The sequence below is a fragment of the Typopeltis vanoorti genome, chromosome 5 (assembly GCF_054136105.1).
Source record: "Typopeltis vanoorti isolate ZY-2024b chromosome 5, IOZ_Tvanoo_1.0, whole genome shotgun sequence".
NCBI classification, from domain to species: Eukaryota; Metazoa; Arthropoda; class Arachnida; order Uropygi; family Thelyphonidae; genus Typopeltis; species Typopeltis vanoorti.
The window spans coordinates 34,545,414-34,563,481 of record NC_143553.1 but is presented as its reverse complement, the minus strand read 5'-3'; the positions used below and the strand labels follow the sequence as shown (position 1 = coordinate 34,563,481).

The 18,068-nt window shown below is 35.4% G+C and overlaps 1 protein-coding gene across 1 annotated transcript in view; it reads right to left on the bottom strand.

The window, feature by feature from the left end:
- Window positions 1-796: 796 nt before the first annotated feature.
- Window positions 797-18,068, bottom strand: part of LOC150106305 (rho-related BTB domain-containing protein 2-like) — a 363,993-nt gene continuing 346,721 nt past the window's right edge. Inside the window, 1 exon segment of the mRNA XM_090392338.1 lies at window positions 797-1,488. Within this exon segment, the coding sequence (XP_090248464.1) occupies window positions 1,335-1,488 (154 nt within the window). The 3' untranslated portion in view covers window positions 797-1,334.

The following is an 18,068-nucleotide window of genomic DNA, read 5'->3' as shown; positions in this document are numbered from 1 at the left end:
TCCACCATGGAGTTCTAATTTTTCTGTCCTTGCAGACAACCTCACCACATACCCCTCTGGCTGAATCAATCAATGCTTCCCTCAGGATTTGCCACTGAATCACCAATTCCCTTGATCAAGCATCGCAAAACTCAAATTATTTATGAAGGTACATAGACAGATATATATCTTATTTATATGAACCATAAATTAGAAAAAAGTTATATTTTTTCAAGGACTGAAACAGTTTGTAATTCAAAGTATGTTCAGACAAAAATGAGAGACAATATAATTATATCAGAGTTGTGCATGGGAGTTGTATCAACAGAAAGGAGTTCCACAAAAATCAGTACTGGGACCTTTGTTTTTGACCTTTATGTGAATAACATGGCCACTGGGTTGCAGGAACAATGATATGAAGTTTTGAAATGTTGTTGCTAATAGTGCAGATATGGCAGCACTTCAGAAGAATTTAAATAAGCTGGACAGATGGTCAAATGAAAATAAGGATGTCAGTTTAATGCAACTAAATGTAAGGTATTGAAATTTGGGATCCGAGGAGGCTGCATACTCTATTCCTGTATTCAAGCTAATGGAAGTGGAGAAGACAAGAAGGGATCATGAGGTGATAATTGGTAAATATGTGAAGTTTAGAGGACGCATTGCAAAGGTGGTGAATGTAACCCAGAAGATTGCACCCATGATGAGGCTTGTGACTTCTTAGGAATCAAATAATAATAATAATAAATATTTAATGATATTTAAAATATTTTAAGTTTAGAAAGCACTTACACCAATGTACATTTCAGTAAAAAAAATATTAATCAAATATTGGATTAACAACTCATGAATGTGTATGGCTGAGTTAAGAAAATTACATTTACACAGTCAAGAAACATGAACAGGCATTCATTACTTTCTTTTAAAAAAATTTTATACATATTCAAGAATGAAGATAATTTTTAAAAAAATAAACACTTGTCTCCTACATGGTTAAAATTAGCAATAGTTGCAGCATATATTATTAATGAATGAATGTGAAAATTTCTGTTTGCCATGCATGAATGCATATGTACCACACGTGTACATATATTCTTATCAATATCTAACTTAATCATCGACCTACATGCAGAAAATAAATAATATGAAAAACATGAGTGAAAACCTGTCTCATTGCACATTATATTTTGGAGTATTTTGTCTTTTTCTAAAATGATAGATGAAAGGAAATTTATGAAAACAGAAAAACACTCAAAACTCCAAAAATATGTCTATATCATAGAAATTTTCTTAGACCTTGAAGCTATTTTACGAGTTCTATTATGGTCCTCTCCATTCATTTATTCTCTTAAACATCATAAAATTTTAAATTTTTTTCCTTTATCTTTTCCACCAAAACAGAAACAACCAATACTATTTTTTGAATTTAAAGAATAACGTTTTGGAGGCTTCTTTCGTAGCTGCTGTTCACGAAGACATCTTTCGTAGTAGTCATACTCTTTCAAGTACCTGAAATATATTAAAAAATTAATTTATTAAATAACATACAAAAACATAGAATTTACTCAAAGATGAACTATTTTAAAACAAAAATGTGCTCCAATTGCTGAGCTAAATTGTGCATAAAGTAACTGATTATCACAACTAAATGGTCTTAGTTATTTCAATAATAGTTTTGTATAATAAGGTATCATGCATTAAATCTGTCTACTGTAAAGTTTGGTAATTTGTATATATCAAGGGAAAGTGGGGGGGGGGGATTACTACTAGTTAATAATTATGAAAGATGTGATTTAGATAAATCAGAAATTTAGCATCAAATCCTATTCAGAATCAAATTATTCTACTTGGTCAATTTCCTATAGCATCCTCATATCAGAACTGTGAACTGAAGATATTCTAGGTATTATGCCTAAGTTTAAATAATTAAGATCTACAAGTTTCAATAATTATTAACTACTGCATTTTTTGAACTATAGCAATTCAGTTACAGGGTCAAAAATTTTTCAACACTAATAACATACCTTATTATTTAATTACTAACAGTATCTATAGCCAAGGGAGCGAAAGAATGCAATAAAATAGAAGCAAAAGTTAGTGATAAGAGAAGTGAAAGAAAGTATGAATGAGGAAACAGAAGTAAGGTGTGGCAGAACGAGTGGTAGCTAGACTATGGGGGTGACAGAGAGTGAAATTGTCGGAATGCAGGATTTTATGAAACAGTTACTGAAAATAAAAAACAAAATGAGAAATATGTGAAGTGATATTAGGCAGAAATTGGAAAGTAACAAAGTGCACAAAAAATAGAATGAAATAAAACAGAGGAGATGAGTGATAACAGGATAGTAGCTTAAGGAGATTCCATAGTTAGAGAATTAGTTAATGGGAGAATCCTTAAGGTCTGCCATCCAGAAGGGAGAATGAATAGGATAATTCAGGCATTGAATGCGAGGAAGAAACAAGCAAGAGAATTAATGGTGGTTGTGGAGATAAATGATCTAAGTGAACATAAGAAGCATGTGAGCATGAATATCAAGAGGTTATTGAGAAGAGTGAAAGCTAACAGTGTAGTTGGAAAAGTTGTCAGTGATGACTTATGTCCCATCAGAAGAGGATTTGGAGTGCAATGGCACTAATGGTTGTGAAAGCATATGGTGTGAGGTAGAGGTGAGCAAGACAGGATATTTAGTGGGGTGTTGCTAGGGAGCATAGATGAGAGGAGCAGGAGATGGTTAGGTAGTTGAACTTGGCAAGTGCAAGAAGAATGATTGTTATGGGAGATTGTAACTCCCATAACAGTGTAAATTAGGAAGAGTTTCCTCTTCCTAATTTATAACAGCAGTATAAATTAGGATGAGGAAACTGCATGTAGTAATAAGGGAATGGAATTTCTAGAATTCTTGAGGGATAAATGTCTTGGGCAACATGTAGTAGAACAAACACGAGGTTCAAAAGTTTTGGATTTGATCACATAGCATCAGAAGAGCTGATAATAACTGAGATAGCATCTCTGCCCCCAGATGGAGAGAGTGATCATGTAGTTTTGATTTGGAAGATGAACAGACATGCAGGAGTATCAAAGAGAGGGGAATGTATGTAGAATTATAAGACAGGTGATTATAATACTCTTAGATATCAACTTGGGGCAGTTCCAGTGAGGGAAGAATTGAAAGTGCGAGATATCATTAGTGCTTGGGAAATTGTAAAGGAATATTTATTAGAAGCGATAGTAAGCTGTATACCATGAGTGAAGAAGAGGACACGATTTGGTATAAAGTGGATGACAAACAATATCAAAAAGGAACTATAGGTTCTAAAGGAATCTAAAGGAACAAATAACAGGTGGAGAGCAGATCCATGAAGAAAATAAAACTCAGGACAGGAGAATGATTAGTATGGTAAGGAAGGCAAAACTGGAATATGAAAAGAGAAGAGATTGACCCTGAGATCCAAAGAAAATCCTAAGGAATTTTTAGCTATGTGGCCAGTAGGATAAGAAATGATTGTGGAAGAATGACATTGCTTGATAAAAATGGTAACAGAGTGACTAATGCAAAGGACATAGTGGAGTTGTTCAATGAACACTTTATTAGGGGTATTTCATCCTGGAGAAGTAGGTTTTAATACTACAGGGATAGTGCAGGTTCAGTACTCTGGATGTCAATAAAGAAGTGGGACTGGATGGAATTGCCCAGGTTTTGAGAAAATGTGCTGAAGAACTGACAGCTCCACTGACCTGGCTTTTCAAATAAAAGTCTGGCCAAAGGAAAGGTACCCAAAGTGGAAAGAAGGTTTAGTGCTTTTTTAGTGCCACTGCATAAGGGTGGTAGCAGACTGGAAGTGTCAAATTATAGACCATATTTATGAATTTAGGGACACAAAACACGTGTTGAAATGATTATTTTACTAATTATTAATAAAATAACACTTGACGTTTCGACCCCTGTACGGAGAACATCATCAGAAGAATGCATGTGTATAGGTAACCAAACTACATGCTCTTGCACTCTATACTGGTAAATTAAATGTACGATGTTAATTAATCTTTTTCTTAGCCTGACCACTAGTGATAATTAAATAAAATAAAAATTGAAAAATATATAACTAAATAAATAAAATAAAAAAGGAAAGAAAATTAAAAAAATTAAATAAAAAAATAAATAAACAAACTACAATAAACTCTGCTAAAGTCCTCATGTACTAAGATTCTTCTGGATTTGTACAGTTCAGATTGTTATACTATGATTTTCTTCAGGACTTGTACAGTTCAAGTTGCTATTGAATGTTAAGGAAAAAAAACTTCACCAAGTCTTCTTGTAGTGGGATTTTTCTTTGGCTTGTTTTGGATGCTCTAAAGGTTGCAAATGGGTTCTCCGCATTCTTGGAATGGTTAAGCCATCATTTTTGTTCAGATTTGAATTATGTTTGATCATTTCACATGCTTCTTTAAATTTCCTCTCGAATCAGGTTTTGGTGTTGTGTAGGGCCTTGGTATTTTTCCAATCAATTCTGTGGTATGTTTGGAGTGCGTGGTCAGAAAGGCCGGTTTTTCCAAAATGGAGGTATTTAATGTGTTGTTTGTGTTCGTCCTTCCTGATTGGGATGGTTCACCCAGTTTCCTCTATGTATGATAGGTTACATGTGCATTGTATTTTGTATACCCCTGGGTGGGCTAGGTGCGGAAGAGGATCTCTGGAAGAAATGAGTAGGTGTCTTAATTTTGTCGAGGGTTTAAAGGTGGTTTTGATGTTGTATTTGTGTAGTGTTCTGTCTATTTTTTCGGAAATGCTTCCAACTAAGGTATGACAATAGCATTCTTGAAATCTTTTTTGTTTTTACTAGTATCTCTGTGGAGGATCTTGGGAATAGTTTTTTTTACTGTATCCATTTTTTATAAATGTATGGTTGATGATTGTGTATCCTTGGTTAAGGGTGCTTATGACACCTAGTTTTTGTGTTGGGTGGTGATAAGAATTTTTGTGTATGTACTGGCCTGTGTGTGTGTAGGTTTGCGATAGACTGAGAAGGAGAGACAGCCTGAGGGAAGACGTGTAACGAGTGTGTCTAGGAATGGAAGAGAGTTGTTTTTTTTTTCTATTTCAATGGTGAATAGGTGGCTAAGGAATGTATTTAGTGCTTCGTGGCCATGTGGCGAAAATATCGTCGATGTATCTAAGTGAAATTTTGGGCTTTAGGCATGCTGACTATAGAGCTTGTTGCTCAAAGTCTTCCATATAAAAGTTAGCTATTTGGGGGGAAAGTGGTGAGCCCATGGCTGTACCCTCTTTTTGAAGATAAAAATTGTTTTTCCACACGAAATATCCGGAGCGGAGTATGTGGGAAAAGAGGCCCATGATGTCGTGTGGAAATATGTTCTGTAGGAGCAAGATAGTATCATTGATTGGGACATTGGTGAAAAGGGAAGTTATGTTAAAGCTGACTCTAATAAATCATGGTCATTGAGTGTAATGTTTTTAATTTTGTTTATGAAATGTGTGTATTTTTTATGTAGGAAGGGGACTGACTTACCAGTTCCTTGAGTGTGGCCGCTAATTTTTTGGCTAAGTGGTAATTTGGGCTGTCGATTCTTTCAACAATCGGACGTAGCGGTGTGTCTGCTTTGTGTATTTTTGGCAGGCCATAAATTCTGGGCGTGGGCATAATGAGGTATTAGTTTTTTTGTTGTTTCTTCTGGCCATGTGTTATTGGATTTAATTAATACGTTGATACGTTTCATGGGGTTGTAGTTTACCATTTGGTAGGTGTTGTGGTCCTATACCAAATGGTTCATTTTTTCTATATAAGTTGTCCGATCAAAAACGACAGTGGCATTCCCTTTATCTGCTTTTGTGATTATAACGTCCTGGTTATTTTTTTAGGGATTTAAGGGCCAGTTTTTCTGTTTTGTTTAGGTTGGTGCTTAATTTTTTGTTTGAATTTAGTATACAAGATGACTACGTTTATCCAGAAATTTGGGATATTCAAGTACAGACAACTCGGCGAAGCACCTATTACTGAAAAACAAGGAAAAATTAATAATGAAGTTTCAAGCACTACAACAACATGAAAGTACAAGACAATCAGGATGCCATAACAAAATGAGCAGCCAATCACCCACAAACAAAGTTAGGAGCAACCAACCACCATCGGACCACGGCCTGGTTATCAACCAATCAAACTACAATCTCACCCAAGGTGAACTCTCACTGCTGGAGAAAGGTCTAAACTACGCCATTGCGCCGAGATCAGTAAACAAACTTGATATCATTTATCATATCAAGAGAGGTTTAAGATCCCTTCCCACTAATCTAGCTGATAAAATACACATGGAAACATCTTGTATATTAAATTCAAACAAAAAATTAAGCAGCAACCTAAACAAAACAGAAAAACTGGCCCTTAAATCCCTAAAAAATAACCAGGACATTATAATTGCAAAAGCAGATAAACGGAATACCACTGTCGTTTTAGACCGGACAACTTACATAGAAAAAATGAACCATTTGATATCAGACCACAACACCTACCAAATGGTAAACTACAACCCCACAAAACGTATCAAAAAGGAAAACTGAATTAATTAAATCTGTTAACACATGGCTGGAAGAAACAACAAAAAACTAATACCTCATTATGCCCACACATCCAGAATTTATGGCCTGCCAAAAATACACAAATCAGACACACCGCAACGTCCAATTGTTGAAGGAATCGACAGCCGAAATTACCACTTAGCCACAAAATCAGCGGTCACACTTAAGGAATTGGTAGGTCAGTCCCCTTCCTACATAAAAAATACACAACATTTCATAAACAAAATTAAAAACATTACACTCAACGATGATGATTTATTAGTCAGCTTTGACATAACTTCCCTTTTCACCAATATCTCGATCAATGATACTATCTTGCTCCTACAGAACATATTTCCGCACGACATCACGGCCCTCTTTGCCCACATACTCCACTCCGGATATTTCGTGTGGAAAAACAATTTTTACCTTCAAAAAGAGGGTACTGCCATGGGCTCACCACTCTCCCCCCCCCCCAATAGCTAACTTTTATATGGAAGACTTTGAGCAACGAGCTCTAGAGTCAGCGTGCCTAAAGCTCAAAATTTGGCTTAGATACGTCGACAATATTTTTGCCATTTGGACCAAGGCCGCAAAGCACTAAATACATTCCTTAGCCACCTGAATAAACAACACAAACATATCCAATTCATCATTGAAATAGGGAAAAAAATACTCTCTTCTGTTCCTAGACAAACTCGTCACACATCTTCCCTCAGGCTGTCTCTCCTTCTCAGTCTACCGCAAACCTACCCACATTGGCCAGTACATACACAAAAATTCTTATCACCACCCAACACAAAAACTAGCTGTCATGAGCACCCTTAAACACAGAACTCAAACTATTTGTTCAAATGAACAAGCTCTAAACCAGGAATACAAAATCATCAACTATACATTCATAAAAAATGGATACAGTAAAAAAACTATTCACAAGATCCTCTACAGAGTAGTAAAAACAAAAAAGATTTCAAGAATGCTATTGCCATACCTCATGATAGAGGCATTTCCGAAAAAATAGACAGAACACTACACAAATACAACATCAAAACCACCTTTAAACCCCCGACAAAATTAAGACACCTACTCAGTTCTTCCAAAGATCCTCTTCCGCACCTAGCCCACCCAGAGGTATACAAAATACAATGCACATGTAACCTACCATACATAGGGGAAACTGGGCGAACCTATCCCAATCAGGAAGGATGAACACAAACAACACATTAAATACCTCCATTTTGAAAAAACCGGCCTTTCTGACCATGCACTCCAAACATACTACAGAATTGATTGGAAAAATACCAAGTCCCTACACCACACCAAACCTTGGTTCGGGAGGAAATTTAAAGAAGAATGTGAAATGATCAAACATAATCCAAATCTGAACAAAAATTATGGCCTAACCATTCCAAGAATGTGGAGGACCCATTTGCAACCTTTATAGCAACCAGAACAAGCCAAAGAAAAATCCCACTACAAGTTCAATAGCAACTTGAACTGTACAAATCCAGAAGAATCTTAGTACATGAGGACTTTAGCAGAGTTTATTTTAGTTTGTTTATTTATTTTATTTATTAATTATTGTAATTTTTTTAAAAATTGTTTTAATTTTCTTTCCTTTTTTATTTTATTTTATTTATTTATCGCGAGAGGTCAGGCTAAGAAAAAGATTAATTAACAGCGTAGATTTAATTTACCAGTATAGAGTGCAAAAGCATGTAGCTTGGTTCCCTATACACATGTATCCTTCTGATGATAACCCTCAATACAGGGGTTGAAACATCAAGTGTTATTTTATTAATAATTAGTAAAATAATCATTTCAACACGTGTTTTGTGTCCCTAAATTCATAAAATGAATGCTGATCACCATGTAACCTTAAAAGAAAGAAAAAAAATTATAGACCAGTTTGTGTTTCATCAGTAGTTGTTAAGATCTTGGAGAAATTAGTGAGAGACTATACACGTCTTTTGGCAAATGAGGGTAATGTTATCTGTGAGAGTCAAGATGGATTTGTTAAAGGGTGCTCTTGTTTTAGTACAGTGGTTCTTAATCTGGGTGGTAGCAGCGCCCCCTCCATGAGGGCACTGTGAATGCTGAGGGGAGTAATAAGTGTTAGGGAAAAGCTCTTTTTATGAAGGACTTCTTATAGCCATTGGATATGAAGGACGAATTAATATACTATAATTCTTTTTGTAAAAGTTCTTCTGAAGAACAAACAGTATATTAATTCCTCCTTCATATCCAATAGCTATAAGAAGTCCTCCATAAAAAGAGCTTTAAGTAGTCGTGCTCCAGCATCCTCTTCAAGTACAGAAGAACCTACACGTATACCTATCCCCTATGTACACGGGTTAGTGAATGCATAGCTAAGGTGCTAAAATCACTAAATATCTGTGTGGCTTTTCGACCCATCAGAAAAATCTCCACATTCCTAATGTCTCCAAAGGACAAGCTCTCACATCTCAGCTATCCTGGTGTCTACGAGATTCCCTGATCATATGGATTATCATATTTCTGACAAACAGGAAGATCTGCTTAGGTCCGGTTAGAAGAGCACCAGTCGTACATCCAGTACCTTGAACCTGAACAGTCTGGAATTGCAGAACACGCCATCAACACCAGACATACAGTTAAGTGGAACAAGACAAAAGTAATTCACAAAAGTCGGTTCCTAATGGAACAGTTATACAAAGAAACATGTGAAACATTACTTCACTCCCCTAACCTAAACAGATCCGATGGTCTACATCTTTCCCCCTTGTGGGAGATAGTACTTTATAAAGCAGTAAATCTTTCCTAACATATAATTGTATACACATATATATATATTTATTTAAAAAAAAAAAATTTAATTATTATAATTGAATAATTAAATAATTATTTAATAATTAAATAATTAAATTTAAATAATTCTAAAAACATAATTAATAAATAAATTAATAATAATAATTAAATAAATTTAGGAAATTTAACCTTAGCTACTTAGGTGGCGCTTTGTGAATATAACAGTTATTGTTTAATTAGCCCTGTACCTGTACTGATGACGCCTGTGATACTCAGGTGAAAATTCTACGAATAAAGAATAATTTACGTGAGTTAATTCCGTTATTATAATAGTTAGTAATATGTCTACTCACGGTATTTCTTTACTGAAACTTTATCTGCTACTTTTCCTAACACCTATCTGACAACCCTGGTTTACAATTTACATCTAGTCCGTGGTACTGTGTTGATATTGTGTAGCACTGTAACCCACTAAAATGAGTGAAAAACGAAAGTTGTCAATATTCAAGTGAATATCTAAATTATGGAGTTATTCCAGTTACCAGTGTGCTTAATATGTGAAAAAAACTTTCTCAAACGAAGCCTTCAAGAATGATTGAGCATTTCAGAACAAAGCATCCGAATAAAGCAAAAAAGGATGTGGAGTACTTCTGTGAATTCAAGACTAAATTTAAAAATCACCCTAGATTTAAAGGGTTGGTTGCAACACAAAGTAACCAACAAGAGAAGGGACTTTCAAAATTAATTGCCAAATGTGGAAAACCACATACTACTGGCAAAACTCTCATCTTACTGGCTATAAAGGAAGTTTTAGATACAATGATTGGCCCAGGTAAAAATACCATGATGTCAATTCCTCTCAGCAATAGTTCAATATCAACAAGAATTGATGAATGGCAAAGGACACTGGAAAAAAAAAAACTTTGTGATGATTTAGAAACCATAGAATTTTCTTTGCAACTCAATGAGACAACTTTACATGACAATGAAGCTTTGTTAAATATATACTGTATTCTGAAACATATTCTGCACAGACTGATTCAAAATTTATGCTAATTTTGAAGATTTCCAACTGCATTCCCTCCTCCTCATCTCTCTCTCTAGTCCTGGAACTGAATTATAAATAACTACTCTAATTTTCTACTGGTTTGAAAGTTTTCACAGAGAGTATTCAATATCTATTACTACATTTTACCACTTTGAAGTAAGCCAATAATATTGATTTATTAGGCTTTATCTGCTGAAGCAGGTACCTCCAATTCTGGACTACAGTGATACCTCGGCTAACGAGTGACCCGGCTAACGAATTTTTTGGCTAACGAAGATTTTTTTCGCTGTTTTTTTGGACTCGGCTAACGAATGTTTTAGTGAATGCACGCACTAACATAAGGTAGCAAACATGAACGGGCGAGCCATTCCAGGAGCTTATCTTTTCCATCTGTATGTGTGTGACAAAGAAATGAGCTGATGACATCACATAGGGGAGACACACCAACCCGACTGGGTTGTTTACAAGATATATTTCAGTGATTACACCACATTTTTTATTATTCAGTTATACAAAATACTGAAATAATAGTTCCTGACAAGTTTCGTAAATCGTAGGATTTACATTTTCAGGGGATAAATAGTATAAATTAAAGTTTAAACAAGAGAATTAATAAATACAAATCATAACCGTCTGGCTATTCATAAACTCAAATAACAGAATGCAGATATAAAACGTTACTGACGTTGAACAATACTGGACGATGTCACGTGTTCTTGTTCTCGTTCATACAGTCCGAGTTCAGATTGAGGTAGATTTTTTATTAGAGCTGACCACACTTGATGGAGAATTAAACCTTGATTTTTATGGCATTGGGTTGGGTTTTTTTAGCATATTAGCAGCTTCTTTAAATTTTCTTATATAACTGTTGTTTTCTATGTATGACATCGTCATTTTTTGCCAGAGTACATCGTGTCCAGTGGAAGTGGTATGGAAAGCAAGACCCGTTTTTTTGTTCTCTTTTGTATTGTACAAAACTCTTTTACTGCTGCTGGAAAAAACTTAGAAATACTAGACAATCTTCTCAACTGGAGGTAAAAGCTAAAAGCTTAGATTACTCTCAATCTACTGAGAAAGGAAAACCACTTCTTCAGAAGTCACACTAAAGAGTCTTAAGCAGTAGTTCAAAATACATTAGCAATGTCTTGTTTTGTATTCAATTATATCCTAAATGGAAATATAGATATTTCTTTTACAGTCTGATACAATATTTGTCAAAATAATTTCTTAATTTATAAAAATCACAATTTCACTTTTATTATCAAAACTTATAAATTATTTGATGCAATTATTTAAGAAAGAAAGAAATATTTGAATTAAAAAAAAAAAAATAGGTGCATATCATTATGTTGTATAAGACCCTGATCAGACCACACTTAGACTATTGTTCTCAGATTTGGTCCCCAGGATTTGAAGGGGGATAAATTAACTGTAGAGAGGGTACAAAGGCAGATAACAAAGACAGTTTCAGGACTGTACAATGTTAGTTATGAGGATCAGCTGAGGGAATGTGGACTGCAGAGTTTGGTGGATAGAAGGAGAGGTGATATGATTGAGACTTTTAAACTGCTGAGAGGTGGTTACAGGGTTGACACTGGGAAGTTCTTTTGCTTGGTTGAACAGCAGGAAGGAGTGAGAACAAGGGGCCATCCCTGGAAGTTATGAAAGGAAACTGTGAGCAAGAGGGTGAGGAGAGGTTTCTTTGCATGGAGGGTGGTTGAACCGTGGAATGCATTGCCTGATAGAGTGGTGAGAGTGAGAACGGTCAATGAGTTTAAGGAGTGGTATGATAGACTTCGTGTTTACTAGGAGGGATCCCCCCCACGAGTCTGAATAGACTTGAGTTTCCTAGGAAAGACCTCCCACGATGAGTCATTTGACTCCTTGGAGGCCTAAATAATAATAATAATAATATGTAACAAGCCAAAAGGCTATTTTACAGACAACATAAGTTAAGTTTAAGGGAGATGGTAAATCCCATATTATTGTACAGCCGGGTACGAAACCAAGTGATTACTTACACTTGGGCTCGCCGATAGTTTTTTCAGCATGAAACTCTAGGATTAGATGGATTTCGATCCGAGTTTCGTACCCGGCTGTACAATAATACGGGATTTACCATCTCCCTTAAACTTAACTTATATCGCCGATAAAATATCCTTTTGGCTTGTTATAGTAGTAATAACAATATATAAGCACACCATTTTAGCAATTCGTTAGTAGAGGTATATGTAAGTTCGGTTCACTTAAAAACTTTGATATTCCAGGTCTACCTACTCACTGATGAGACCTCAAAAAGGGTTGAAACCGGTCTGGGTAGTGACCTTTTCTCATAATGTAAAACAGCAATACATCTCCTAGGAGCTGCGTTTTACATTATGAGAGAATACTAAGGACAGTGACAGAGCTTGCTCCACCTTTGCTGCAAGTTGCCCTGGTGTTGTACTTCCCAAGTGATTACTTACACTTGGGCTCGATGATAGTTTTTTCGGCATGAAACTCTAGGATTCGATGGATTTCGATCCGAGTTTCGTACCCGGCTGTACAATAATACGGGATTTACCATCTCCCTTAAACTTAACTTATATCGCCGATAAAATATCCTTTTGGCTTGTTATAGTAGTAATAACAATATATAAGTACACCATTTTAGCAATTCGTTAGTAGAGGTATATGTAAGTTCGGTTCACTTAAAAACTTTGATATTCCAGGTCTACCTACTCACTGATGAGACCTCAAAAAGGGTTGAAACCGGTCTGGGTAGTGACCTTTTGTCATAATGTAAAACAGCAATACATCTCCTAGGAGCTGCGTTTTATATTATGAGAGAATATTAAGGACAGTGACAGAGCTTGTTCCACCTTTTCTGCGAGTTGCCCTGGTGTTGTACTTCCCAAGTGATTACTTACACTTGGGCTCGATGATAGTTTTTTCGGCATGAAACTCTAGGATTCGATGGATTTCGATCCGAGTTTCGTACCCGGCTGTACAATAATACGGGATTTACCATCTCCCTTAAACTTAATAATAATATGTGTTGGATAAGGACTGAGCTTTTTTTTTTGGGGGGGGGGGGAAGAGGAGTAAGAGGACCCTTTATTTTCAAAACTGTTCACAAGATAATTGTTAGTAATTTTTCCACAGCAATTATTCACAAGAACAATTACTGTGGAAAAATAATGAATTAAATAAAAACTGCAGCTACGTTTCATAGCAGTTTTCAGTTGTGTGATAGTGCTGCAGTGGGGGGGGGGGGGCACGATTAAGCCATCAAAGGTAAAATACAAGTTCAATTCTATTGTAAAAATATGGAAATGAAATTTCACGTGTGACACATGCAGCTATACATATTTTGAATGATAGACTATAAGCAAAAGTATTGCTTACTTTAAAATTGGAGCATAATATCGAAACTAGCAGAAAATATATACCATATTTTTCCGTGTATAAGACGTTTTTAAGATACATACTAAGAAATTATACATCACTTTCAGTTCCGAGTATATCATTTTCTTTGTCGTTTTTTATTTTTGGACATTTTTATGGGCTAGTGCTCAAAATATTGTTAATGCATTAACTTACCACATCAACAAGTTGCAGACATATGAATGCTTTCAGAGTTTTCATTGGTTTATTCAGAATCAGCCATTAATGATATCAATCGAGAGTTAACAAAGGCTAGTGATTGGCAGAAGTCTGTTCACGGAGACGAGGTACCGGCAGTTTTGCCATGGCATCCACGGGTGTCTCAACCGGTTACCCCCCCCCCCGTGAATAAGACGATCCCAATTTTTGATTTAAAAATTTTAGAAAAGAGTATCGTCTCATACATGGAAAAATACAGTACATATCAATTTATCTCATAACACTGTTTATTTCAATATGTAATGACCGATTATACAGGGAAACCAAGAAGGTTAAATTGCAAATAACTGCAGATTATGATATAAAGAAAATAAATTTAATGATATGATTAAAGATTTTCATATTATCTATAAAGCAAAGTGGTCAAAGTTCATCCTTCAGACAATTTGTGAGGTATTCTATAAAATACGATGCCGAACAAAAATAAAAATAACATAATCTGGAAAGTCAACAGCCAATTTTTTTTTTTTTTGTTTTCAAATAATTATTTTGAATTAAGTTCTTCGAGAACAAATAAAATGTATTGTCGACTAAGCAATTAAACAAACTTAGCATAAACTAAAAAATGACATTGGTTTTCCAAGGTAATGCAATAATTATGTGAAGAAAGTAAGCAGGATCTCTTATTTTGTCCCAGCATTAGAAATTGTACAATAAAAGGAGAAAACAAAAATAAAAATAATTTCTATATTTTTAGTCTATCCGAAATAAGAGTCCAGTTACCCAATATGGAACATGGAACTGCGTTTCTTGTTCTAGGCAACTGAGATGCAGCTATGAACGCAAATTAATCTGCTTAAGTGTTCTCTTCAGCATGAAGGATTATTGTGTCTTCTAATAAACATGACAGCTAAACTGCACTTCTTATCTATGTTCTTTCAACAGATAGCATGCATCATATCCAGATTTTGCTGGATGTTTATATATGTCCTGACCAGTTGGGAGGTTAAGTTTGGAGATGTAGTACTGAGGCAGATTCCAGGAATAGTCTTTCTCTGATTTAAATATGTTTCTGGAATAGAAGGTTCCCCCCCCCCCCCTAATGGGATCTGTATCCATGTATTCAGAATGACGGCATGCAGATAGACATATTTTTTGTGTTATTCTACAGCATATGGATAATGGCAGTTCTTCCCATTTGGTGAAAAGTTTCTTCACTTGGTTATAAAATACATTAAAGATGCCAATAAATTACATTCTTATTTGATCCTTTATACAAGTATAAGCAAACAAAGTTTATGTGAAGTATTTTCACAACTGGGCTACTTGTATATAGAGGCTAATGACGTCACACTGTCTTAGTATCCCATAATATTATTATTATTATTATTATTATTATTAGGAGAGACTGACGGTAAGTGAGCAAGAGGTGTATGAGGAGTTGAGCAAACTAGATATAAATAAGGCTGTGGGACTTCATAATATATCACCACGTATTCTGAAGGAATGTGCCAGGGAGTTGATGCCAGCCTTGACATATTTTTTTTAATACGAGTCTTGCACTGGGTCAACTTCCTAAGGAGTGGAAGGAGGGCAAAACTGTGCCACTTCTTAAAAGAGGTGATAGAACTCAAGCATCAAACTATAGGCCTATCTGTGTGTCAGGTGTTGTGGTTAAGTTGTTGGAGAGGCTTGCAAGAACTAGGATCCAGAATTGGGTTGACAACAATGGTATTATCTTTGATGGAAGCATGGATTTGCTAAAGGGAGGTCATAGTAATCTACTTACTTATTACAATAAGGTGACTGCTTCCTTGGACAGAGGAGAAGGATACACAGTAATATACTTAGATTTCACAAAGGCTTTTGATAGATTACCGCATGAAAAGCTGATAGTCAAACTGGAGTGGATGAGGTTGGATATTCGATTAGTGCATTGGATTGGAGACTGGCTATCTGATAGGTATCAACAAGTTGTGTATGGAGGAGCGATATCCAGGAAAAGGAAAGTCACTAGTGGTGTGCCTCAGGGGTCTGTTTTAGTTCAATTACTGTTTAACTTGTATATTAATGATATTGGTGAAGATTTGGATGGAGATATTCAGTTGTTTGAAGATGATGCAAAGTCGGAACGAACCATGAAGATGTTGTGAAGCCTTACAAGAAGACTTGAATAAATTGAGTGATTGGGCACGGGAATGGGGATGTGAGTTCAATGTTGAAAAATGTAAGGTTTTAATATTTGGAAAACAAAGATGGATGCAGATTTTATGCTTGGTGAGGATATATTATCAGAGGTGGAGGAAATAAGAGATATGTGAGTCATAGTGGATAAAGATCTGAAATTTAGGGGACACATAGCCAAAATTGTGAAGACAACACAAAGGTTTCTGGGAATGATGCAGAGGACACTGACTTGTAGAAGTAGGGAGATTCTTGTTCCATTGTATAAGGCTTTGATTAGGCCACACATGGACTATTGTACCCAGATTTGGTCACCTGGTTTTCAGAAGGATGAAGAGATGTTAGAAAGGGTCCATAGGTGACTGACTAAGGTCAATGTTGAGTATGAGGAAAGAATGAGAAGATGTAATTTGCAGAGTCTGGTGGACAGGGAGAAGAGGGTAGATATGATAGAGACCTACAAGTTATTAAGGGGTTGTTATAGGATCAATGCTGAAGAAGTTCTACAGAAAATAGTGGCAGATCAGGGGAGAACCAGAGGTCATCCCTGGAAGCTGTACAAGGAGGGTGTGAGTAGGGGAGTGAGAAGCAGGTTTTTTTCATGCAGAGTTGTGAATGATTGGAATGCCTTGCCTGAGAGTGTGGTGTCTGCAGAGAATTTGAGTGTATTTAAAGCACGGTATGATGAGCTAAGAACCCATTACAGAGTAGAGCCTATCTACTCCCCAGGAAGCAAGCAAATCCAAAGTCCAACATTATTAAACATCATCAGTGGGAGACTTAGAAGAAATACGAAGGTTGAAGTTTGAAGTAATGTAGAAGTCATATATTTCACATATATGACTTCTACAGATGCCAAGAAATTATATTCTTGTTTAATCCTTTATTCAAGTTTAAGCAAACAAAGTCTATGGGATACTATGACAATTAATGTGAAGTCACTAGCCTTATCTATATACAAGTTGCCTAGTCGTGAAAATACTTCACACACCAATTTTCTTACGTTTAGATGGTCAAAAATAACATAGAATCATCATGAATATATCAAGATTATATACCAAGTACAACAATATTAAGAGACAAGTGAAAATAATGGTCCTTTAAGATTAAGGCTAAAGAAGTGTGAAAAGAAAGTGCAGTGAAATTGAATGCTCAGTGAGATACAGTCACTCTAATCTTGGTATATATCAAGATATACCAAGTAAGACATCAGGAATTTGATGATGATGATCATCTGTTGATGTCTATTCTTCCGTTAAATTTAAATGATAATCATCATTTAAGTGCCCATACCAGATTACTATGTTGGAAGTGTATGTATGGATACAGTTTCTGCCCCAAATTAACTTTAACAAACTAACCACAGTCAGCTCTTGCTAAATCAAATGTCTATAGATCAATGGGATAATATACTACAATGGAAGATTTACTATACTAAATTTCCTTTAGAAGAGCATCTATAGTATGTTATATAGTAGCATTATAGAGAATTTCCTTTAGAAGAGCATTTATGGCGAATTTTCTTCAGAAGAGCATCTAGTAGTGAACAAATTAATCCAAACAACCCAAATTGTTGTCAAGTTTTTGGTTTGGTTTTTGTTTCAGTTCACAATAATTTTGGTTTTGGTTTCAGCTTACTATTTTCAGTTTTGGTTCACTATTTTGGTTGAGTGCTGAATGTTTTAATGTCTCTACACTGTTTATTAATAGTGTTGTGTGTTTATAAAAGTGTAAACAAGTTAACATCTGTAGTGTTTTATTCATTTTGTGTAGCTATAAAATGGATACATCTCCAAGATTCAAAAATATGTACTCTTTCTAAGCACACATCCATGACTCAAAGACAAATGGCCAATGAGTGTGGTGTTAGTTTGGGTACTGTTAATGTGATTTTAAAGAGGTTTAAGACAGGT